Here is a 25,314-nt window from a genome sequence, read left to right as displayed (position 1 = left end):
GCGTTGGCTCGCAGGGCGCATTCTTCGCTGCCTCGGCCGCGCGATGTATTTGGTTTCGGGGGCCTCTGGTGAGGTGCGTCGGCATCTCAATCAGCTGCGCCTCTGTCGTCGCACGGGTTCTGCCGCTCCCCGTCTGCTTTCAGCGACGGTGCCGTCCGGTCAGCGCCCTGGGGACCCATCTACTGGCTCGCCTCATCCCCAGGTGTTACCGACGATGCCTTCCATTTTGCCCCATGGCGTCGCGCCGCCGCCGCAGCCGCCGCAGCCACCGCCAGCGCCGCCCGCAGTGGACGCTTCACTGCAGCCGCCAAGCGCCTCCCTGGGTCACGCGCCGCCGTCCGCTTCCCGTGACCAGCTGTCCTCCGCCATGGAACTCTTCCCCGCTCCAGACCACATGGCGTCATCGCGCGTCGGATCCCCCGACGCAATGGAGGTCGACCCTTCGGCCCCTCCTGTCTCATTACGGGCGCATACACCGCATGTTGACGTGCACCCTGGACTAGGTTTTCAGGCGTTTCCTAGCTCCCCTCGGACCGAATGGCCGGGTGCGGGTGGCACGGCCTCGCCTGTTGTTAGGCTCCCCACCTCATCACATACGTCAACATGGGGTCCTCCCCACGGCGGGCGGAAGCCTTATCACACGACCGTTCGCCGATTTGCGGGGGAGGAATGTGGTGTCACCGCTAGACACCACACTTGCTAGGTGGTAGCTTTAAATCGGCCGCGGTCCATTAGTACATGTCGGACCCGCGTGTCACCACTGTCAGGATCGCAGACCGAGCGCCACCACAAGGCAGGTCTCGAGAGACGTACTAGCACTCGCCCAGTTGTACGACGACATTGCTAGCGACTACACTGATCGAAGCCTTTCTCTCATTTGCCGAGAGACAGTTAGAATAGCCTTCAGCTAAGTTAATGGCTACGACCTAGCAAGGCGCCATTTGTACCATTGTATGTATCTCAAGATAGTCTCACTTGTATCATCAAGAATGCTGTATACCAAAGGACGATATAAAAGTTAAGTGTTCTAGTGGCTACGTTCTTTTCTTTATCACATTCATTACGAATCCTGTTCCAGACTTCGCGCCAGTCGGCGTGTGTGTACGTGTGCCCTTTCGGCTACCCGTCACTGTGGACTAGCTGCCTTGTCAGTCCACTACAAGATTTACTATATGAAATACTCTCGTCTTATTATCAATTTCGTCCCCTTGAAACAAGGTCTATATGTTGCAAAATATGTATTCGGGAAAAGTGTCCACTTGACTACAATGCCCGACTGGACGCCAGTACACTAAAAGTTGTCTTAATAGGAAGTTACATAACCTGGGTAATTCATAAAATGGGCTTTTGAATGCTAAAATATAAGGTTTTACCACCACTGCAACAATTGACTGTCAAAATGCATATAATTTTAATACATGAAAACGAATTTATCATTCGCCTTACGTCAGACGTAGAGAAAAAACAAAACATTTCATTGCAAGGGAGCGCACGCAGATATCGCCAGGTAACTCGCTGACAAAACCAAAGAATGCTCTTTGAATAGTTATAAATTTTCGCACTGGGCTGCAGGTACCTCCACGACAGTGAAACTTTGCCCCCCCCCCCCTCCCCCTGGCCACTACAACCATTCTTACCCTAATAAGCTAGAATGTCATTCGATCATACCTGACGTCTCAGTGGTAAAAAAAGAGCTCCGCAACGGAGTACCTCAATTTGTTACCCTGCAAATTGAACGACTTCGTCACGATTTCAGTGAACACGAGATCATCGAGACAGGACCGTGAATCAATTAAAACCTGTCGGCTGACCGGATGAGTCGTCTTTTTTTCTACGCCTGTTATATAGTTGTGTCCGGACATGTTGACACCGATGAACGGCAGCTTGAAATAAGCACTGCGGCACAGATGTAGGCCGGTAGGGAAAGTATTATGTTCTGGGGACATTCACCTGGTCTTCAGTGCGACCTGTAGTAGAGATCGACTGGTCAGTAACAGCTGTGGACTTAGTGAATGTAACTGCTGACCATTTGCGTCCCTTCATGGTTGATATCTTCCCCGACGGTAATGGCATCTTTCAAGTGGCCAGTATCGTACTATACCGGTTTAAGAACAATGGCAGTGAGTTCACTGCACTTACCCACCAAATTCGCCTCTTTTGAACACGAACTGGACCCCGTAGCAACTGGAGCCATTTCTGCGCCCAAAAACGGCAGGTTAATGAATTGCGTTGCATGTACGTTGTCATCTGGTACTACATACCTCCAAAAACTACCAACGTCTTATCCAAAGCATACACCGAAAGTCGCTGCTGCATTGCATTCCAAAAGTGGACCAACATGACATCAGACGTAATAGTTTGGTCTATCACTGTATATCATTCGTCAGTTCACGAATGGGGAAGCAACATTTATCCAGAACAATGATTTCGCATTGCAGTATGAAAGCCGAAGAACGTCACCGGGCACAGAGCGTACAAGGGGACCGCGCCTTCCCTTCATCACCGTCTTCGTCCAGATTGAAGTTATATCCAGCATTTGGCCGGAAGCGAAAGTGAAAGAAGTGTGAATTTCAGGTAGCCAAAAGTTAAGAAAGTAATATCATTTTTGAGGCGTGTTGGACGAACCGTGATACATTAACTTAGTCGGCACTAGGCAACGGACAGAGCAAAGAAAGAATTACAGAATTGCAATCTTAAGGTCGGGCGATCGACTCACTACGCAGAAAAAATTATTTTCAATTTGTTCGTTACATAAACTGCAAATCAACCGAGATAATGCTCATTATATTGTAGCTGATGTGATAAAACACTATGTAAAGGAGAGCAAATTTCTTCTGATAAATGACTCTTGGGGAGGAAAATCCACAATTATACGACGAGATGTTTGAAGATGAAGAATGATTGGCGTTGTGCAGTATTAAAGTGGGCCACCTGCCCCCAAATACACTAGTGCAACCCTGCGATGTCTGTTTTTCTCGTCAGCTATATAATTTTATCAAATAACTTCAAAACTGCTCTTATCTCTTGGAGAGAGAAAAAGAAAGCAAATCCTAAACAGACTGCTCCAAAACATATTTCATTGCACATCATCAGCTGTCCTCAGAAATATTAGGCGAAATGATGATGTGGTTTACTGGCAAACTGCGATGAGAGAGAACCTCTCATTACAGCAAACCAAGTTAGTGTTTCATTAGAAACTGTAAGAAATGCGGCGTGTACAATGTGTGTAAGATGGTGGAAACATTACAGCCTCCTCTTATTTTACGATGAATATTACCCAGCATATACAGATCATCATCACTAGAAGTATCTAACTCTACATACGAATTTCTCGTGTACGCATTACGATCCCTTCCCAGAAATTTCTTCGTAATCCCAAATTTTCCTTTGTCTCCCGTTTTCATGCCTTTAATGAAAACGTTAAGAAATACAGCACATTGAGTATTATTTCGGTTTATTTGCAGTGTAAGTAATGTAAACATTGAAAATTAAGAAAAAGCTTCCGCAGAGGAACTGTAACCCTCGACCTTCGGATTATCGCTCTGTAGTGTTATTCGTGGGGGAGCCAACCGCTGCCTGGAGCCTGCGAAGATGTAAATGGTTTATACCCGTGCCTAAAATGTTGTTTAGCTCCCAGCTCTTTTATTTTCTTTTCTGGCCAAGCACTAGACACTCCATGAATTTGGACGAAATAGGTGACGACAAGAAGGTGCGCTGGCCTTGTTATCTCGATCGAAGGATCAGTGCCATTTCACGTTTGAAGTACACATTGAGTGCGCCCGTATTCACGAGTCGTGTTACAAGGCAAAATACGATTTCCTCGAAAACTAAATGAGGCCATACATACTTCTGAACGGCGCAGCTCATGCACTTGATGGTGATTTCCCCAGTGGGGGCTGCAAATTGCGATGAAATTTCGGGTCTGTCATTGTCTATAACAAAAAAATGGCTCTGAGCACTATGGGACGCAACTGCTGTGGTCATAAGTCCCCTAGAACTTAAAACTACTTAAACCTAACCTAAGGACATCACACACATCCATGCCCGAGGCAGGATTCGAACCTGCGACCGTAGCGGTCGTGCGGTTCCAGACTGTAGCGCCTTTAACCGCTCGGCCACTCCGGCCGGCTGTCTGTAGCAGTACAGAAACCTACCGTCCCTGAAATAGCATGCGTTGATTTTACCTCTTGTATCCGCAAGACACCTAAATTTCAACAACCGGCTCTGCCCCTTCACAACTCAAATGTGATTGAATGGTGATACAGATAACAAAGGAGAGCGTTGTAAAACACTCTTGTTCATGAATATTAAAATACAGTGACAGAAAAATAATCGCAACATCAAAATATAGTTAATGTAAAGTCATGAAATTCCACGAATGTGCTTGTCTAGGTAACATTATTATGTGATTAACAAATGGCTCTGAGCACTATGGGACTTAACGTCTGAGGTCATCAGTCCCCTAGAACTTAGAACTACTTAAACCTAACTAACCTAAGGACGTCACACACATCCATGCCCGAGGCAGGATTCGAATCTGCGACCGTAGCGGTCGCACTGTTCCAGACTCTAGCGCCTAGAACTGCTCGGCCACTCCGGCCGGCTATGTGATTAACATTACAAGATCACATGTTAATGTACGTGTGAGGTAAGCCACTGCAAATGTGAAATGCTGGTATATTAATAATGCGTGTAACCGCCAGAATGCTCATTGTAACCATGTAAATGCGCAAGCATTGTGTTTAACAGGTACCAGATGTCAGTTTCTGCGTTGGATTTCCATGCCTATTGCACTTGGTGGGTCTATACAGGATCGGGTAATGTTGGTTGTGGATGACGCTGGAGTTGTCGTCCGATGATGTCCCATATGTGCTCGACTCGAGACATCTGGTGGTAGAGCAGGCCAAGGCAACATGTCGAGACTTTATAGAACAAGTTCGGTTACAACAGCTGTATGTCGGCGAGCGTTAACTTGTTGGAAAACAGCCGCTGGAATGCGGTTCATGACTGGCAGCACAGCTGGCCAAATCACCAGACTGATGTACAATTTGCAGTCATGATGCGTGGGGTAGCCGCGAGAGTGCTCTTGTTTTCATAGAAAATCACACTCCTGACCAAAACTCCTGTTTATCTCCATTCCGTCTAGCATACAGAAAGGCTGGTTGCACGCCCTCAACGGGCCTCGTTCTAACCAATACACGGCTATAAATGGTGCCGAGGCAGAATTAGCTTTCACTAGAAAAGGGAACAGATTTCCACCCTGCTCTCGAGTGAGCTCTCGCTCGACGTCACTGATATCCCAAACGGCAGTAGTTTGGGGTCAGTGGAATGCACGTTACAGAGCGTCTAGTTCGGAGCTGTCCTTGAAGTATCCGTTTTGTAACAGTTCGTTGTTTTACTGTGGTGCCAACTGCTACTCATATTGCTGCTGCCGATGCTGTACGATGCACCAGGGCCATAGGCGGAATACGGTGGTCTACCCTCTTGGAAGTGTTGAGGGATCATCCGAAGTCCGGCTTCCATCCACCGTAGCAATCGTGTAAAATGGCTATGTTCCTCTGAAGTCATTCTCTACCATCACAGTAGGAACATCCAGCTTCTCGTAGCGCTATTACACGAGCTCCTTCAAACTCACTGAGGTTTTGATAACGGCGTCTTTGTCGCCTTAAGGGCATTCTTGACTAGCATCAACTCACCATGTCCACTGTCAATGGTAACTAACGCACACGACCACTACAGTGTATATTTAAAGCAAACCTGATTTCCATCTTCATAGCGACGCTATTAGCGCCAATCTTTTGTGACTGGCGCGAAATTTAAATTGACATCGTGTTTCAGATGTAGAAACACGCCTACCAACTTTCGTTTATGTCGCACAGTTCCTTCGTGGTTAGTACACTGGACTCGCATTCGGGAGGATGACGGTCCAATCCCGCGTCCGGCCATCCTGATTTAGGTTTTCCGTGATTTCCCTAAATCGCTCCAGGCAAATGCCGGGATGGTTCCTTTGAAAGGGCACGGCCGACTTCCTTCCCCATCCTTCCCTAATCCGATGAGACCGATGACCTCGCTGTTTGGTCTCTTCCCCCAAACAACCCAACCCAACCCCTTCGTCGTGCTGCGATTTTTTCCGTCAGTATAATTACTCCTGACTCTTCTTACTTCTTAACTGAACGCTGTAAAAGAGATTTTGAAGTAGGCCTATCTCGATTTTATATCTGACAACTTCCCTTTGATCCACAATCGTCAGAAGTTTCTCTATATGAATCCCGTGACAGCGACGACATGATCATTCAGAGTGCTTCATTCTCTAGACAGAGGACGAGGTCCGATCCAAGACATTCATCCGATCTCGGAAACTGACATACGGCCGGGAGAGCAGCGTGCTGACCACATCACCTCCACATCCGCATCCAGTGACGCCTATGGGCTGAGGATAACACGGCTGCCGGTCGGTACCGTTAGGCCTTCATGGGCTGTTCGGAAGGAGTTTAGTCTAGTTTCAAAGTTACAATGAATCACAGTCTATAATCATATCCATTTCTGTCTTGTGTGTGGCAGTTATCGATTACAATAAATAAAATTTCATCCCTAAGACAATTCTCATTGGTAAATGCTACCTGCCTTGGAGGATTAATGCCACATTTCAAAGTGTATTAACGTGGACAGGGGAAGCCACCAGCCTCAAGATGTTGGAGCCATGATTAAAGTAAATACCTTCTACGTTAGCGCGAATCAGAAACACCGTGATCATCGGATGGCATACCACCTACAAACGAAGGATTTGGTTACAAAATTCGCCACTTCCTTTTATTACATTGTATCACAGTCCTCTATAATATCCGTCCATCGAATGGCTACGTTAAACCCCACAGAGTTCAGTTCTTTCCAATAGGAACTGCTTGGGAGCCATCCCTCCCACCCACCCCCCTAATCAGTCATTAGCAAGCAAACTCAACACCATCTTCTTCAGTCAAACATCACTTTGGTCTACTGTGAAAAGTTTTATTGAACACATCATGTGCTGTACATGAAGTGAAATTCACAACTAACATCATTAAAAAATCTTGTTTATTAACTGCATCATCTTCAGAAGACTTCATTACAAATTTAAATAGTAAACACTTTCTGTACAACGCTTGTGATTTTCCTTCAATGTATTTTCTGTTGAGTGTAAGTACAGGTTAAAACGTACGTAACTAAATGTATTTGAATGTGCGAGTGTTGTGTGTGTGTGTGTGTGTGTGTGTGTGTGTGTGTGCAAGTACCTCTGATGTACTGCAATTCCTCTTGCGTAAATATTGGCAGCCTCGAACGTGGTCGACCCTCCCTCTTGCTGTTGGCGTCTACTCTCTGGCGCATTACTGCCGGATAGTCACCTTCTTGGCTGAAGATGGGATGAGCGAAGTGTCCTGCCTGAAACAGAGAGTGTTTGAGTACAATCGCCGGCTAAATTTAGAATATGTGGAAGTGTTGCTCGTGTACATTGAGCTAATTGGTACGCTAATGAAATTACTACTGAGAACATTGAACCCACAAGGCTTCAGACCAATGAGACTTGTCAGCTGAGTAACATCAAAAAAGAATTTTACTCGTATTTCCTCACGGAATTTACCTCAAACTTCTGGTATCTGTCGGCAGCCACAACGTCTTCTGTCGAATTCGTAAGTGGGGCACTTCCTTGGACATCCAATGAAATCCCAACACTACCTGAAACGCAAAAAGTTCTTACTAAATAATTTTACAAATCCCAAAAAGTAACACACCTTTAACGTGAAACCGAGTACTACTTTATACTGTTTTTGCGCACCGTTTAAATTGCAACTGTAAAAAAACAGACATTTGAAGAATGATACTGTACTTGTATATTGTCATATACTGTGCCAATGTATTACTTCGATTTCCTGCTCTTGTAGGTACACACTATACATGGAAAGTATATATAGAGTATGATACAATTTATTCAAAAAGGAAGGAAGGGATTTTAGGGTTTAACGCCCCTCAACATCGAGGTCATTAGGGACAGAGCAGAAGCTCTGCCTGTTTTCAAGGATAGGTTCAAAAAACGGTTCAGATGGCTCTGAGCACTATGGGACTTAACATCTGTGGTCATCAGTCCCCTTGAACGTACAACTACTTAAACCTAACTAACCTAAGGATATCACACACATCCATGCCCGAGGCAGGATTAGAACCTGCGACCGTAGCAGTCGCGCGGTTCCGGACTGAAGCGCCTAGAAACGCTCGGCCACCGCGGCTGGCTCATGAACAGGGAAGGAAACTGCCGTGCCCTTTCTAAGGAAACATCTAAGGATTTGTCCGGAGGGATTTAGAGAAATCACAGGAAATCCAAATCGGGATAGTCGGACACGGATTTGAACCGATTCCCCCAGGATGCGAGTCATTGAGTATTTCAATTGAGGATCCAATCGCGGAACAAAGCGGACAAAATTCTACTGATATCGCGATTCTTTCCTTAGTGGCAAGCCCCTGAACATCAAGTTTTATTTCTTAAGAAACGATAAAATGAGCCAGACTAATAGGCGTTGACGATGTCTTCCGCGTCACATTTTTCAAGTATACCGTTCTTGTAGTCGTAATCGGTAAACTATATTCGCTTCACCGCAAACGAATACACGAGGAATTGCATGAATATCTGTACATATTATACAAATGGATGTGTGTGTGTGTGTGTGTGTGTGTGTGTGTGTGTGTGTGTGTGTGTATGAGTGCCTGAGTGTGTATGTGCTTGTATCTGTTCCACGTCTCCTAAACCACTGAATTAATTGCAGGCAAACGTGGTACACTTATCCTTTATCGTCAGGCAAGAATTGCTGTGGGAAGAACCACCTACCTCTCATAGTTCAGAATATTTCGCGCCATAAAGAGGTACGTGAAAAACCACATGTCTTTTTAGTTTATTATTTCTTTGCTACGAACTCTACTCTGAACACATTCCACAGATGGCATCCACATACGCCGCGGAATGTACCTGCACAAATATATCACTGTACGACACATAGTTCAAGAGATATGACGTCATTAATACTGAGATAAGTGAGAAAATGCCACCTGGTTAAAAAAAAATGGCTCTGAGCACTATGGAACCTAACTTCGGAGGTCATCAGTCCCCTAGAACTTTGAACTACTTAAACCTAACTAAAATAACGACATCACACACATCCATGCCCGAGGAAGGATTCGAACCTGCGACCGCAGCGATCGCCTGGTGCATGAAGTTTTTTAAAACTAATGACACTCCTAAGAGTCGATCTAACTTAAGGAAATCCCTGACAGCTGGTCACGCTTTTGACAGCTTTCACGTACCAAGCGCAAACGGCTGTAGGTGAAAACAGCAGCCGTTTACAGTGCTATGAAGAGGCGTTACCATAGAGACGTTCGTAAAATCGCGTTTTAGACACGCGAAGCAGCTGCCCCCAGCGTATAGAAACTGTCCAGGATAATGTTTCTTCTCCCGGATACTGTACTTACACATATGTTCATTATGTACATTTATTGAACGACTGTTTCATAATGCCAAAGATATTTTCACGAATACATTTTACAATACAAACACAGTTCACTTTTTGTTTTCGTTTGTTATAGAAAATTAGCAACGTGGATACCCGGGCAACGCCGCGCTTGTCAGCTAGTATATAATAAAAATGACATTTCTCGCGTTAATCAAATTCACTGCCGTTGTTAAGAGCCTAAAATTACAAACATAAGGCAAAATAGATATTATTATTTATAATAATAATTTCCACACACTGGAGCTGTTAATTTGACCTGCAGTTAGTGTAAATATTTATTCGCAGGAATACTGGCTTCATATCTTTATCTGTCGACAATAGGGGTGAATCTTAAGCGCATACTCCGCAAGGGGAATAGAAGAGCAGGTGCCCTCCGCTCCACACCGCATGGAGTAAATGTTCGCTAGCCGAAATCGCACCATGTGCCACAGTACACAGAGCAGACAGTCCACATCAGTTTGAAGAAATTCTGAGCATGTAATGGATGTGGCTACTAGCAAGTGTACCCAGAACCCAATGCCATAAAATCTCAAAGTTATTACGTTATTTTAATTATGTTTATCGGAAGGCTGTATTTTGATTTTTAGGATAAGCTGAAGGCTGGAGAGGAATTTATGGGACATATTACGAATGTTTCACGAATTATTCTAGCACATGAAGTCAGCTTTACGGGAGAACAATTTGACTTAATAATTTTGAACTCTATGTACAAGTTCTGTCCTGCTCAGCGACGGTTTAATGAAAGATATTGAATAAAGATACATTAGTTCGTCACAATCATTATTTGCGCTCTGAGTATGTTACTATCATTATCTTCTCCGACTGTACAAAGCCGAATCTGAAATCTAAAAACGGAAATTCGTATTATATAAATGCAGAATATTCGTACACTGGAAAAGAATATAGAACTCAGAGACATTTTGCTATCTGATTTGTTATGCTGGCTACAAAACACGGCTCATCTAAAACCTGAATTCGCATTCGGTAATTAAAGGAATGCAACACCGCACCCAACACAGGAGTTGATAGCAGGCAGTGCAGCGGCGCCTGGGGTCGAAGCAGTGGCTGGCGTGACGAGGACAACATGTTATACGTGCCTCGCATAGCGCCCCGTACCTTCCACTGTGAGCGATATTCACTCGCTCACTATGCACTCTTTATGTTGCCGAGATGGAGACTATATCGCCCCAACGTCAACGTTCTCAGATAAGTGGGCGACGTTTGTATGTAATCCCAATCGTCATGCTTCTGGGTGACATCGTTATGGCGCAGGTGTCAATATGGCCACATGGGAGCTTGGAAGTTGACTCACATTGCCACAGGATAAACTTGCAATAGGAATGTCGACGAGGAAACGACACCATTACTACTCATCTGACCCCCTGCTTCGTCCTTGCAACTTTCCCTTACAGACGCATGCTTAGCTACTTGGCGTCTACTTTGACTGCAAACTGACGTGCACGTGTCAAGTTGCGTTACTAATAGACAAGGTGGAACACACTGCGAATACATCGCGGATGCTTGTGAGACGTTGGTGGGGAAAGAAACCGACTCCTGTTATCTCTGTGTAAGGTCTTCGATTATGGCAGCATCGTCTATGATAAAACGTCACATCGATGTGCAACCCGATGTCTCCAGTATAGATGATCTATCTTATTCTTGGAGCCAAGAAATCTATGCCCACAAAGTGCTACCAGTGGAAGCGTCTGCCATGCCGATCACCATACGACGACAAATGTTGTCCGATAATTTTGTCTTTAGTCGGTCTTCCATAATTGACTGCGCCTGCCTCAAGGAGGTGGTTCAGTTCTGGGGTCTCACACAGGCTCCTAACAGATGAAGGACGAACCGGACTCTTTTACCGCTAGTCCTGCAAAGCTAGAAACTCCTTTGTTGTCGCACTCTGTTTTGCAGCCCCGGAGTCGTACTTAGCATCCAATTTGGGAAAGGGGATGAACATTGATCTCGACGTGGAGCACTTCCTTACCCGACAATGGACAATGTATACTTCCATCGATAAGGCTGAATCTAAAAGTCGGGACCTCTAACGACACATACCAAATGTTTGCACTGTCGCTTGAATCTCTGTCTACACGGCGGAGTTACTGACAAACAGAAAGAGTATTTATTATGGCAGGAATGTCTTCCGGCTCCTATTGATCCTCACAGATTCCCAAAGTTGCAGAAAAAACAGTTCTTGAGTTTGATAAAACGTCTCTTGTTTCAATTATGTTGCTATGCGTATCATTGTCATCTGAGATCGAACCGCTTCGAACCATGGGTAGTAATTTCGTGTTTTCTTTTTTTAATGTATACTAATGACTATTATAATTGCTACACCACGAAGATGACGTGCTACAGACGAGAAATTTAACCGGCAGGAAGAAGATGCAGTGATATGCAAATCATTAGCTTTTCAGAACATTCACACTAGGTTGGCGCTGGTGGCGACACTACAACGTGCAGACATGACGAAAGTTTCCAACCGATTTCTCATACACAAACAGCACTTGACCGGCGTTGCCTGGTGAAACGTTTTTGTGATGCCTAGTGTAAGGAGGAGAAATGAGTACCATCACGTTTCCGACTTTCATAAAGGTTTATCGTATTGCGACATTGCTGCTCGCGTTGGTAGAGATCCAATGACATTATGCAGAATATGGAATCGGTGGGTTCAGGAGGGTAATACGGAACGCCGTGCTGGATCCCAACGGCCTCGTATCACTAGCAGTCGAGATGACAGGCATTTTATCCGCATGGCTGTAACGGATCGTGCAGCCACGTCTCGAACCCTGATTCAACAGATGGGGACGTTTGCAAGACAACAAACATCTGCACGAACAGTTCGACGATGTTTGCAGCAGCATGGACTAGCAGCTCGGAGACCATGCTGCTGTTACACTTGACACTGCATCACAGGCAGGAGCTCCTGCGATGGTGTACTCAACGACGAACCTGGGTGCAGGAATGGCAAAACATCATTTTTTCGGATGAATCCAGGTTCTCTTTACAGCATCATGATGGTCGCATCCGTGTTTGGCGACATCGCGGTGAACGCACATTGGAAGCGTGTATTCGTCATCGCCATACAGGCGTATCACCCGGCGTGATGGTATCGTGTGCCATTGGTTACACGTCCCGGTCACCTCTTGTTCGCATTGACGGCACTTTGAACAGTGGACGTTACATTTCAGATGTGTTACAACCCGTGGCTCTACCCTTCATTCGATCCCTGCGAAACCCTACATTTCAACAGGATAATGCACGACCGCATGTTGCAGGTCCTGTACGAGCCTTTCTGGATACAGAAAATGTTCGACTACTGCCCTGGCAAGCACATTCTCCAGATCTCTCACCAATTGAAAACGTCTGGTCAATGGTGGCCGAGCAACTGGTTCGTCACAATACGCCAGTCACTACTCTTGATGAACTGTGGTATCGCGTTAGGAGGTGCATGGGCAGCTGGACCTGTCCACGCCATCCAAGCTCTGTTTGAATCAATGCCCAGGTGTATCAAGGTCATTCTTACGGCCAGAGGTGGTTGTTCTGGGTACTGATTTCTCAGGATCTATGCACCCAAATTTCTTGAAAATGTAATCACATGTCAGTTCTAGTATAATATATTTGTCCAATGAATACCCGGTTATCGTCTGCATTTCTTCTTGGTGTAGCAATTTTAATGGCCAGTAGTGTATAGAAGAAAGTTATCTTTGTACTTCACACTCTTATCATTGTTCTGTTATGGAAATTGCACTAATACAGGTGGGCACTGTTGTAGCTACTACTGCCTCTCTGGTGTTCGTCTTTTAGTGTTTTTATTTTACATTAAGGACTTATAGTTTTACATTGAACTCTTTTTTATTGTCCTACTGTGGAAATTGCAATTATGTTACATGAGCCGCTTTTGTAATGACTGTTGGCTGTATAGTCTTTGAGGTCCTACGCCAAAAATAAATAAATAAATAAAAGCAGTGGCTGTCGACGTAGAACCCGTATCTGGAGGCGGACTAGCGGCCTGCATCGACGTAGCTTTGGCCTCGCCGTAGCGCAGCCTCGGTGATGGACGCCTGTTTACTTCGCGTCGGGAAAGTCTGTCGCCCACAAACGCGAGAGTATCCAACACTGTACCGTCAGCTGTGATGTAAGCAGCGCAGGCAATAGCCGTTACGGCAGGGCGCCCGACGTGTGAAAACACGTTACGTGCGGAGCGTACCGCTGGTCAACATGTCCTGCATTGGGAAATACGATCGCCACTGAGCCTCGTCCAGGCGGAGTGCTCTGATGCTGGCAGTTAATGACATTCGACAGTGGCTTCTGGCTCCGCTTGTACGTCACCTTACGTCTTTTAGTTGAGGTGAGACAGGATTCTGCATTTCATTTAAATATTCTTTCTTGTAGCTCCTGTTTTTCCAGTCCGATGCTGCTAGTTACTCTGTTTGATGCTTTATTGTTTCGCGTACCTTATTTCACTTTGCACTTTAAAAGTTTAGTCTTCCCACAGTACGAGTTGTTTGATGCATTGTGTTCTGGTCGTTAACTGAAAATGATTTTATGTTGTGATAGTATCTCGTCAATCCGGGAGAGACTGTTAGGGCAGCGATTTTATTTATACGGTGGAAACTTATATTTATCTGACCCTCATTAATCCGGATATCAGCTCCGTTCAGACAGTTTTTTAAATAACCATCTACGACGAGAATCATTGCAATTAAATACATCTAACCTTGGTACAGACCCTGGCAAGGCGTCAGTCAAGAAGTACAGTGTAGAGCACTGTATTGGCCATGTTTGTTGCGATTATAAAATTACAGCAAAGAAAATGAAGGTGCTTTTTTGCAAGGACAATAGGTTAGATGCACTAGATGTAATGAGGAACTGTTGGAAAACATTGCTGCTGTATATATTCCTGAAACATTTGCAAAGATCCCAGGATCCATAGACGGAGGATGCGAAATAACGTTGGCTGCGGAAAGATTTTTGACGGCGGAATTATCGCCATTTGTGTGGTTGCGGCAAATAGCGATAGTCTCGATGGATTAACTGAAGAAGTTGGTGGTTATACGTAATATCTCAGGATATTATATTATGCCACATACAGCGACAACAACGAAGCTGAATTAAAACAATAGATAAAATATTTTATGGAGTTGACATCGTACAGTTTTTATGAATATTCAGAAATGCATTATGCAGTACACTGCTGTGCAGTATATTTTATTAGAAACGATCGATTTCGGTCTGAGATCAGACTACAATCAGTACAAAAACCATCTCACTACGTATTTGCCTAACTGGAATGACAGTTAACAGATGCACATTGTTCCATCACTGATAGTGAAGGAGAAAATTTTACGCATACAGGGTAAACATTGATAAAACCGACATATGCAGTGGCGGATTCTTGACTGGAAATAGAGGAGCAAAAGCTCCTATGAACATGTGTCCGGGAAAGCATCGTTGCCATGGCGTTGACGAATGACAGTTCCTCAGACCACGTGCCGTGTGTCCCTTGTGCGTTGCAGGCTGTGTGATTGATGTAACGTAATTTAAGCAGCAGAATCGTTCGGTATCCATGTTCGAAACAAGTAGAGATGGTGTTTGCGTACGGCCAAGCGGAAGAAAACGGTCGAGAGGCAGTACGGCTATATCAAAACAAGTACCCTCACAGACACCAACGACATAACATTTCATTTCAAGCCCTTTTTTTTTTTTTTTTGGCGTTTGTGGGATCTTGGGTCCTTTCAGACAGATGAACGTGTAGAGAGGCGGCAGACTGTGTGTACGCCATATCTGGAGGACCGTGCTCTAGAGACTGCTGACACGAACCCTAGTACAAGCTCCAAATCTTGTTTAGGCATAGTCCGCCACTCCACGAACGTTCGTCTGTGTGAAAAAAACGCAAGATCACACAAAAGCCCAAAAAGTGCTTGAAATTTTTTACGATGTAGTTGGTGTCTGTGATGCTACTTCTTTTGGTATAGCCGCGGTGCCTCTCGACCATTTCTTCCATTTCCAATCAGGAATCCGTCCCTATAGTTTAACGATTTTATTAATGTTCACCCCGTATATGTATAACATTATAACCGTTTAACCTCATAGACGTTTGTGTCTATGAGGTTAAATGCAGTCAATGTTACGTTACCTAAGAACATCACACACATCCATGCCTGAGGCAGGATTTGAACCTGCGACCGCAGCTGTCGCGCGGTTCCAGACTGAAGCGCCTAGAATCGCCCGGCCACAACGGACGGCCGTGATGGAATAATGTGCATTTGATAACCGTTACTCCAACCACACAAATTCATAGCTGACATGGTTTTTGGATAATATGTTGGTCTTACCCTAGATCGAAATCGATTGTCTCTAATAAAACATAATGTTACAGTTATGTATTGGATATTGCAGTTCTTAACAAATAATGGTTTATTTGGAACCACCATACAAAAACAACTTCGGCCGAACAACTCTTTGTAAATCGCCTACGAGGCCGGGCGGTACGGAAACGGCATATTTAGCTCAATAAAAACTTCATGAGTCTTCCGAATGAATAGCGTTACTCTTAAGCAGCCTCTAAGCAACATTTACGTGAAAATAATGTATAATATATGCATATCTAAAAAAAAATAAGTATTAAGTCTGTGCTTCTGGCATTTAGACGTCTTTTTTTATACATTACAGATGCTCTGGATTCTTTTACCCGGGTGACCTACGATTCCACCTAGTCCAAATATACGAGGCCCCCGTACCTTTATTTATTTATGAGGTAGCGATGTTAATAGCTGCTCTGACTCTGTTGCGGTACATCTCTGGTTGCCTTGCTGTTAACAGGCATGGAATTGGAATTAAGCCCTGAACCTTCTGATCCCTATCATCTTTTTCTTCCTGCGCCAGGCAAAATGTTTCGTTTTGTGTCTGTTCTTAACAGCCAACCTTAACCATTTAATTTTTCTTTAAAATTACGTTTTTTTATTTACTCACCTAATTTTTTATAAATTGTACATATGCGTTTGTGAGAAACACTCCCGCTTATGGTGTCGAAATAAAATAGAAACATAGAGTGCGGCACGTCTTTCGGATTTTTTATTAATCGCTATGCTTCTGTTTATGATTCGAAATATTTATTTCTCCTTTGGTAGTCCAAGGATTTCGTACATTTTAGGTGCGTATCCTTGATGTCTAACAACTCCTATCTCCATTCCTACACTCTTTTCCGCTACTACAAAAAATTCGGTGGTGGTATGCACCATTTTTTGGAATCGTTAGGAAAAATTAATACGAAAAAAAGAAAAATAACTGTGCAGAGTGAAGATGGGAATGAAAAGCAGTTACCCCTTGCGAACATTCACGTTCTCTGCACAAACTGTGTACGTCCAAACGTTCCGTGGTTCATATGAGAGGTCACACAGGTCATTGCGTGTGTAGCCGAGTTACTGCCCTACATAGGAAGTTGGACTGTTGCCTCTGACACGGGAAAGTTGGTCGATTCCGCCATTTCCGTGGTCTATTTTACTTATCGGAGTGCGGCTAGCGTAACCCTTTCACCTTATCATCTGTTAAGTTTAACATTAAACTGTAACTGCGTTTATAAATGTCAGTAGGATCCATTGTTACTACATTTTGACTAGAGTTAAATTAATATACTAAATTATTTTGGTATGTCTTTATTCATTTCTGCAAAATGAATGTCCAGTTTGGTAATTAGATGGTGCTGACCTTCATAATGTAACGAGTGCGTGGCGTGCGTTGTTACAAATTATTATACCCCTGATACATTTTTTCCCGTTTTAAAATTTATGTCACTTCCACAGGTCTCGCAATGTTCTGAAGATGAACACGTTTTTACTGTAATACTCTTCATGTTACTTGTCTTGGTGCCTGCAGACCATATATATATATATATATATATATATATATATATATATATATATATATATATATATATATACCACGGACCATGCAGTTGGTGGGGAGGCTTGCGTGCTCAGCGATACAGAAGTTAGCCGAACCGTAGGTGCAACCACAATGTAGGGGTATGTGTTGAGAGGTCAGACAAACGTATGGTTCCTTAAGACCGGCAACAGTCTTTTCAGTAGTTGCAGGGGCAACAGTCTGGATGATTGAATGATCTTGTCACATTAACCAAAACGGCCTTGCTGTGCTAGTACTGCGAACGGCTGAAAGCAAGGGGAAACTACAGCCATAATTTTTCAAGAGGGCATGCAGCTTCACTGTATGGTTAAATGATGATGGCGTCCTCTTGGGTAAAATATTCCGGAGGTAAAATAGCACCCCACTCGGATTTCCGGGCAGGGACTACTCTGGAGGACGTCGTAATCAGGAGAAAGAAAGCTAGCGTTCTACGGATCAGAGCTTAGGATGTCAGATCCCTTAATCGGACACATAGCATAGAAAATTTAAAATGACAAATGGATAGATTAATGTTATATATAGAGGGAATTAGTGAAGTTTCGTGGCAGGAGAAACAAGGCTTCTGTTCAGGTGAACACAAGGTTATAAATACAAAATGAGATAGGCGTAATGTAAGAGTAGGTTTACTAATGAATAAAAAAAAATAGTAGCACGTACAGCAAAGTGAACGCTTTGTTGTAGCCAAGACAGACACGAAACCCACGCCTACCACAGTAGTACAAGTTTATATGCCAACTAACTTCGCAGATGATGAAGAGATTGAAGATATGTTTGATGCGATAAAAGAAATTATTCAGATAGTTAAGGCAGCCGAAAATTTAATAGTCATGGGGGACTGGAATTCGATAGTAGGGAAAGGAAGAGAAGGAGAAGTAGTAGGTGAATATGGACTGGGGTTGTTGTTGTTGTGGTCTTCAGTCCTGAGACTGGTTTGATGCAGCTCCCCATGCTACTCTATCCTGTGCAAGCTTCTTCATCTCCCAGTACCTACTGCAACCTACATCCTTCTGAAAGGGACTGAGCGTAAGGAATGAAAGAGGAAGCCGCCTGGGAGAATCTTGCACAGAGCATAACTTAATCATAGTTACCGCTTGGTTTTAGAAACATGAGAGATTTAGGAAACAGGTATTAAATTGTAAGATAGTTCCAGGGGCGGGTGTGGACACTGACCACAATCAATTGGTTATGAACTGTAGATTAAAACTGAAAAAACTGCAAAAAGGTAGGAATTTAAGAAAATGGGACCTGGATAAATTGAAAGACCCAGAGGTTGTAGAGAATTTCAGAGAGACCATTAGGGAACGACTGACAAATACAGGAGGAAAAAATACAGCAGAAAAAGAATAGACAGCTTTGAGAGATGAAATAGTGAAGGCAGCAGAGAATTAAGTAGGTGAAAAGACGATGGCTAGTAGAAGTCCTTGGGTAACCGAACAGATATTGACTAATTGATGAAAGGAGAAAATATAAGAATGCAATAAATGAAGCAGGAGAAAAAGAAGACAAACTTCTCAAAAATGAGATCGACAGCAAGTGCAAAATGGCTAAGCAAGAATGGCTAGAGGGTCAAATGTAAGGATGTATAGGCATATATCACTAGGGGGTAAGACAGATACTGCCTACCGGAAAATTGAAGAGACCTTTTCAGAAAAGATGACTATCTCTGTGAATATCAAGAGCACAGATGCAAAACCAGTCCTAAGCAACGAGGGAAAAGCAGAAAGGTGGAATGAGGATACAGAGGGTCCATACAAGAGCAGTGTACTTGAGGGAAATATTATGGAAACGGAAGAGGACGTAGGTGAAGATGAATGGGAGATATGATACTGCGTAAAGAATTTGACAGTGCACTAAAAGACCTAAGTCAAAAATAGGCTCCAGGAGTAGATAAAATTCAATTTGAAGAACTGATAGCCGTCGGAGAGCAATCCACGACAATACACTATCATCTGGTTAGCAAGATGATTGAGACAGACTTCAAGAAGAATATAATAATTCCAATCCCAAAGAAAGCAGGTGTCGACAGGTGTGAAAATTACCGACCTATCAGTTTAATAAGTCATGGCTGCAAAATACAAACACCAATTCTTTACAGACGAATGGGAAAACTGGTAAAAGCTAATCTCTGGGAATATCAATTTGGATTCCATATAAATTGTGGAACACGCGAGCCAATACTGACCCTACCATTTATCTTAGGAGAGGGATTAAGAAAAGGGAGACCTGAGTTTCGGGCATTTGTAGACTTAAAGAAAGCTTTTTGACTATGTCGACTGGAATACTCTCTTTCAAATTATGAAGGTTTCAGGGGTAAAATGCAGGGAGCGAAAGGCTATTTACAATTTGTACAGAACCCAGGTTGCAGTTATAAGAGACGAGGGGCAGTGAAGCAGTGATTGAGAAGGGAGTAAGGCAGATTTGTAGCCTATTCTACATGTTATTCAATCTGTATATTGAGCAAGCAGTAAATGAAAAAAAAGAAAAATTTTGAGTAGAAATTATAAGCCATGGGGAAGAAATCAAAACTTTGAGGTTTGCCGATGACACTGCAATTCTGTCAGAGAGAGCAAAGGACTTGGAAGAGGAGTTGAACGGAATCGACAATAGGATACAAGATGAGCATCAACAAAAGCAAAACGAAGCTACTGGAATGCAGTCGAATTAAATCAGGCGATGCTGAGGGAATTAGATTAGGGGATGAGACACTTGAAGTAGTAGATGAGTTTTGCTATTTGGGCATCAAAACAACTGATGACAGTGGAAGGAGAGGAGGTTTAAAATGTAGGCTTGTAATAGCAAGGAAAGCGTTTCTCAAGGAGAGAAATTTGTTAACATCAAGTATAGATTTAAGTGTCAGGAGATCTTTTTTTGAAAGTATTTGTATGGAGTGTAGCCATGTATGGAAGTGAAACATGGACAATAAATAGTATAGACATGAAAACAATAGAAGCTTTCGAAATGTGGTGCTACAGAAGAATGGTGAAGATTAGATGGGTAGATCACGTAACTAATGAGGAGGTACTGAACAGAATTGTGGAGAAGAGGAATTTGTGGCACAACTTGACTCAAAGAAGGGATCGGTTGGTAGGACACGTTTTGAGGCATCAAGGAATCACTAATTTAGTACTGGAGGGAATCATGGAGGATGATAATCGTAGAGGACCACTAGATTACTGCGTAGTTACTCGGATATAAAGGGGCTTGCACAGAATAGGGTAGCATGGACAGCTGCATCAAACCAATCTCTGGACTGAAGATCACAACAACTCACAGACACGCACTATATACTGAAGAGCAAAAGAAACTGGTAAGCCTGCCTAACATGATGTAGAGCCTCCGCGAGCTCACAGAAGTGGTATGGGTTCGACTAATGCCTGAAGCAGTGCTGGAGGGAACTGTCACCACGAACCCTGCAGGGCTGTCCATAAATCCGTAAGAGTGTGAGGCGGTGTACATCTCTCTACAATAGCGCGTTGCAAGGCATCGCAGATATGACCAGTAATGTTCATTCTGGGGACTTTGGTGGCTAGCTCAAGTTTTTAAACTCAATAGGGAGTTCTTGGAGCCACTCTTTAGCAAACTCTCGACATGTGGGGTGTTGCATTGTTCTGCTGAAATTGCCCAAATGCGTCGGAACGCACAATGGACATGAACGGATGCAGGCGGTCAGAAAGGACGCATACGTACATGTCACCTGTCATATTAGTATATCGACGTATTTGGGGTCCCATTTTACTGCATCTGGACACGCCCCACACCATTACAGACTCTCCACCAGCTTGAAAAGTCCCCTGCTGACACGCAGGGTCCATGGATTCATGAGGTTGGGTTCATATCCGTACAGGTCCATTCACTCGATACAATTTGGATCGAGACTCGTCCGACCAGGCATCACGTCTCCAGTAATCAACAGTCCAGTGTCAATGTTGACGGTCCAGGTGAGGTGTAAAGCGTTGTGTCATGCAGTCATCAAGGGGACAGGAATGGACCTTCGGCTCTGAAAGCCCATATCGATGATGTTTCGTTGAATGGTTCGCATCCTGACACTTGTTTATACCCTAGCACTGAGATATGCAGCAATTTGCGGAAGGGTTGATCTTCTATCACGTTGAACGATTCTCTTCCGTCGTCGTTGGTCCCATTCTTGCAGGATCTTTTTCCGGCCTTAGCAATGTCGGATATTTGATGTTTTACCATATTCCTGATATTCAAGGTACACTCATGAAATGGTCGTACGGGAAAATCCCCAATTCATCGCTAGCTCGGGGATTCTGTGTCCCATAGCTCATGAATCGACAATAGCAACACGTTCAAAGTCACTCAAAACTTGATAACCTGCCATTCTGGCAACAGTAGCCGATCTAACAACTGCAACAGACACTTGGTGTCTTATACAGGGTGTTACAAAAAGATACGGCCAAACTTTCAGGAAACATTCCTCACTCACAAATAAAGAAAAGATGTTATGTGGACATGTGTCCAGAAACTCTTAAATTCCATGTTAGACCTCATTTCAGTTTCGTCAGTATGTACTGTACTTCCTCGATTCACCTCCAGTTGGCCCAATTGAAGGAAGGTAATGTCGACTTCGGTGCTTGTGTTGACATGCGACTCATTGCTCTACAGTACTAGCACGATGGAGCTCCTGCACATTTCAGTTGAAGTGTTCGTACGCTTCTCAACAACAGATTCGGTGACCGATGAATTGGTAGAGGCAGACCAATTCCATGGCCTCCACTCTCTCCTGACCTCAACCCTATTGACTTTCATTTATGGGAGCATTTGAAAGCTCATGTCTAGGCAACCCCGGTACCAAATGTAGAGACTCTTCGTGCTCGTATTGTGGACGGCTGTGATACAATACGCCATTCTCCAGGGCTGCATCAGCGCATCAGGGATTCCATGCGACGGAGGGTGGATGCGTGTATCCTCGCTAACGGAGGACATTTTGAACATTTCCTGTAAGAAAGTGTTTGAGGTCACCCTGGTACGTTCTGTTGCTGTGTGTTTCCATTCCATGATTAATGTGATTTGAAGAGAAGTAATAAAATGAGCTCTAACATGGACAGTAAGCGTTTCCGGCCACATGTCCACATAACATATTGTCTTTCTTTGTGTGTGAGGAATGTTTCCTGAAAGTTTGGACGTACGTTTTTGTAACACCCTGTGTAGGTGTAGCCGACTGCAGTGCCGTATTCAGCCTGCTTACACATTTCTGTAGTTTCATACGCATGTCTATACTAGTTTATTTGGCGCTTCAGTATAAATTTTGTACGACTCCTAGAACCATTTGCCTTTTGTGAGTAGCCGTTATGCTCCATTGAGGAAAAAAAAGAAACACTGACGATTGTTTCTTTTGACAGGATGGAAGTGCACTGACAAGGGAACCTCCCCATCGCACCCCCCCCTCAGATTTAGTTATAAGTTGGCACAGTGGATAGGCCTTGAAAAACTGAACACAGATCAATCGAGAAAACAAGAAGAAGTTGAGTGGAACTATGAAAAAATAAGCAAAATATACAAATTGAGTAGTCCATGCGAACATAGGCAACATCAAGGATAATCTGAGTTCAGGGGCGTCGTGGTCCCGTGGTTAGCGTGAGCAGCTGCAGAACGAGAGGTCCTGGGTTCAAGTCTCCCCTCGTGTGAAAAGTTTTTCTTTATTTTCGTAAAGTTATGATCTGTCAATTCGTTCATTGACGTCTCTGTTCACTGTAATAAGTTAAGTGTCTGTGTTTTGCGACCGCACCGCAAAACCGTGCGATTAGTAGACGAAAGGGCGTGCCTCTCCAGTGGGAACCGAAAACATTTGATCGCAAGGTCATAGGTCAACCGATTCCTCCACAGGAAAACACGTCTGATATATTCTATACGACACTGGTGACGGCATGTGCGTCACGTGACAGGAATATGTTGTCGACCCACCTAACTTGTACACTTCGCGAATGGGTAAAAAGAGTCTTCTACGTTGCCCAATTTAGGTTTTCTTGTGGATGTGATAATTACTCCCAAAAAAGTGATGAAAACATAAGAGTTTGTCACATAAACTGCAACAAATGAATCCAACAGTTTCACAGTCGCACACTTTTCCCTGTGCTTTGTCAAAACATATATGTTTAACGTTTTCAAAATTTTCCGTGTGTAGACCGTCAAATCCTGCATATGTCCAAGCAAATCTGAATATGTCCTGGAATTTTGGAGAGCGAAGTTGATTATGTGTGAGTGCCTGATCTTTGATAATTGTCTGAAAATAAAAATTAAACTTTTCGCTCGAAGGAAGACTTGAACCAAGAACCTCTCGTACCGCAGCTGCTCACGCTAACCACGGGACCACGGCGCTCATAAGTTCAGTCTACCCTTGATGTTGCGTATCTTGCGCATGGACTACTCAGTTTGCAAATTTTGCTTATTTTTTCATAGTTCCACACAACTTCTTCCTGTTTTCTCGATTGATCTGTGTTCAGTTTTTCAAGGCCTATCCACTGTGCAACTTATAACTAAATCTGAGGGGGGTGCGATGGGGATGTTCCCTTGTGAGAGGGAAACCTACTTTGTTATACATCGGTAACATTCACATCTACATCAGCACTGCACAAGCCACCTGATGAAGTATGGCAGGAGATCCCGATAACACTAACTGACGCCCCCTTCCACGTTCCACTCGGTAATGATTATAGGTAAGCCTTTGCATTGCGTCTAATTTCTCGAATTTTTTCATCGAGGTTACTTTACGAGATGTTTGTGGGTGGGAGGAAGTAGTACGTTGTCTGAAACTTCCCAAAAATTACTCCCTTGAAATTTCAACTGCACATTTCACAGAGACGGACAACCTTTTCTTGTAGTGCGTACCACTGGAGCTTGTTGAGCAGCTCTGTAACGCTTTCCCGCAGACTAAACAATACTGTGATGTAACGCGCCGCTCATCGTTGGATCTTCTCGATGTTTTCTGTCAGTACATCCTGGTCAGTAACCCAGATAGATGAATAAGAGTCAAGGATCGATCGAACAAGTGCCTTGTAAGCCACTTCTTTCGTGGATGAGTTACGTCAATCTGTTGTCTGCTTTTCCTACTTTTTGATTTATGTGGTTATTGCTCTTTAGATCTGTCTGGATAGCTACTCCAAAGATATTTTGCTGTGCGTAGTGTTTCTAGCAATTTCTCGTAAGTAGTGTAGTTGTATAATAGTGGATTTCTTTTCCGAAGTGTGTGCAATATATCCCATTTATTTACGTTGAGGACCAACTGCCAGAGCTTGCACCACTCGTCAGTCTTCTGTAGACCATTTCGCAAATCGATACTGTCTTCTGCCGTTGCTGCTTTCTTACAGACATCCGCATCATCTGCAAGCAGTGTTCAAGAGCTTACGACGCCTACTACTAGATCATTTATATACATTGTTAAGGTACTGTCACTGTCACTCCAGAAATCACGTTTAAATTTATCGGTTTTGTTCCGTTAAGAGCGACATGTTGGGTAGTTTCTCCAAGGAAGTCCTGAACCCAGTCGAGGATCTCGTCCGATTCTCGTTAACTTCGTATTTATCACTAGACGACTGTGCGGAACTGTGTCTAATGCCTTCATGAATTCAAGGAGCACTGCATCAACCTGACGCCGTTGTCTACAGCGCTATGGATCTCATGGAGGAACAAAGCAAGCAGAATTGTGTCAGATTTCTGTTTTCCGAATCCATGTTGATTTTTATAGTGTACGTTTCCGTTATACGGAACGTCGTATGTCTTGAGCTAAGACAAGTTACATAATTCTTTAACATATGTAAGTCAACCATATCGGCCTATAAATAAACGAATTTCTCCTACGAGTTTTCTTTAAAACTGGAAGAAACAGCAGAAA

General features: G+C 43.7%; 1 protein-coding gene across 1 annotated transcript in view; it reads right to left on the bottom strand.

Moving 5' to 3' along the window:
• The window catches only part of LOC126199583 (myrosinase 1-like), a 77,283-nt gene that overhangs the window by 16,136 nt on the left and 35,833 nt on the right, over nucleotides 1-25,314 (bottom strand). The window contains exons 6-7 of the mRNA XM_049936508.1: nucleotides 7,616-7,710; nucleotides 7,269-7,416 (exon numbers count right to left, since the gene is read on the bottom strand). Of these exons, the coding sequence (XP_049792465.1) occupies nucleotides 7,269-7,416; nucleotides 7,616-7,710 (243 nt within the window). The remainder of the gene's footprint in view (nucleotides 1-7,268; nucleotides 7,417-7,615; nucleotides 7,711-25,314) is intronic.

This window comes from Schistocerca nitens, chromosome 8 (genome assembly GCF_023898315.1).
Source record: "Schistocerca nitens isolate TAMUIC-IGC-003100 chromosome 8, iqSchNite1.1, whole genome shotgun sequence".
Taxonomy (NCBI): Eukaryota; Metazoa; Arthropoda; class Insecta; order Orthoptera; family Acrididae; genus Schistocerca; species Schistocerca nitens.
The sequence above is the reverse complement of the archived record's forward strand: the minus strand, read 5'-3'. Positions and strand labels throughout refer to the sequence as shown.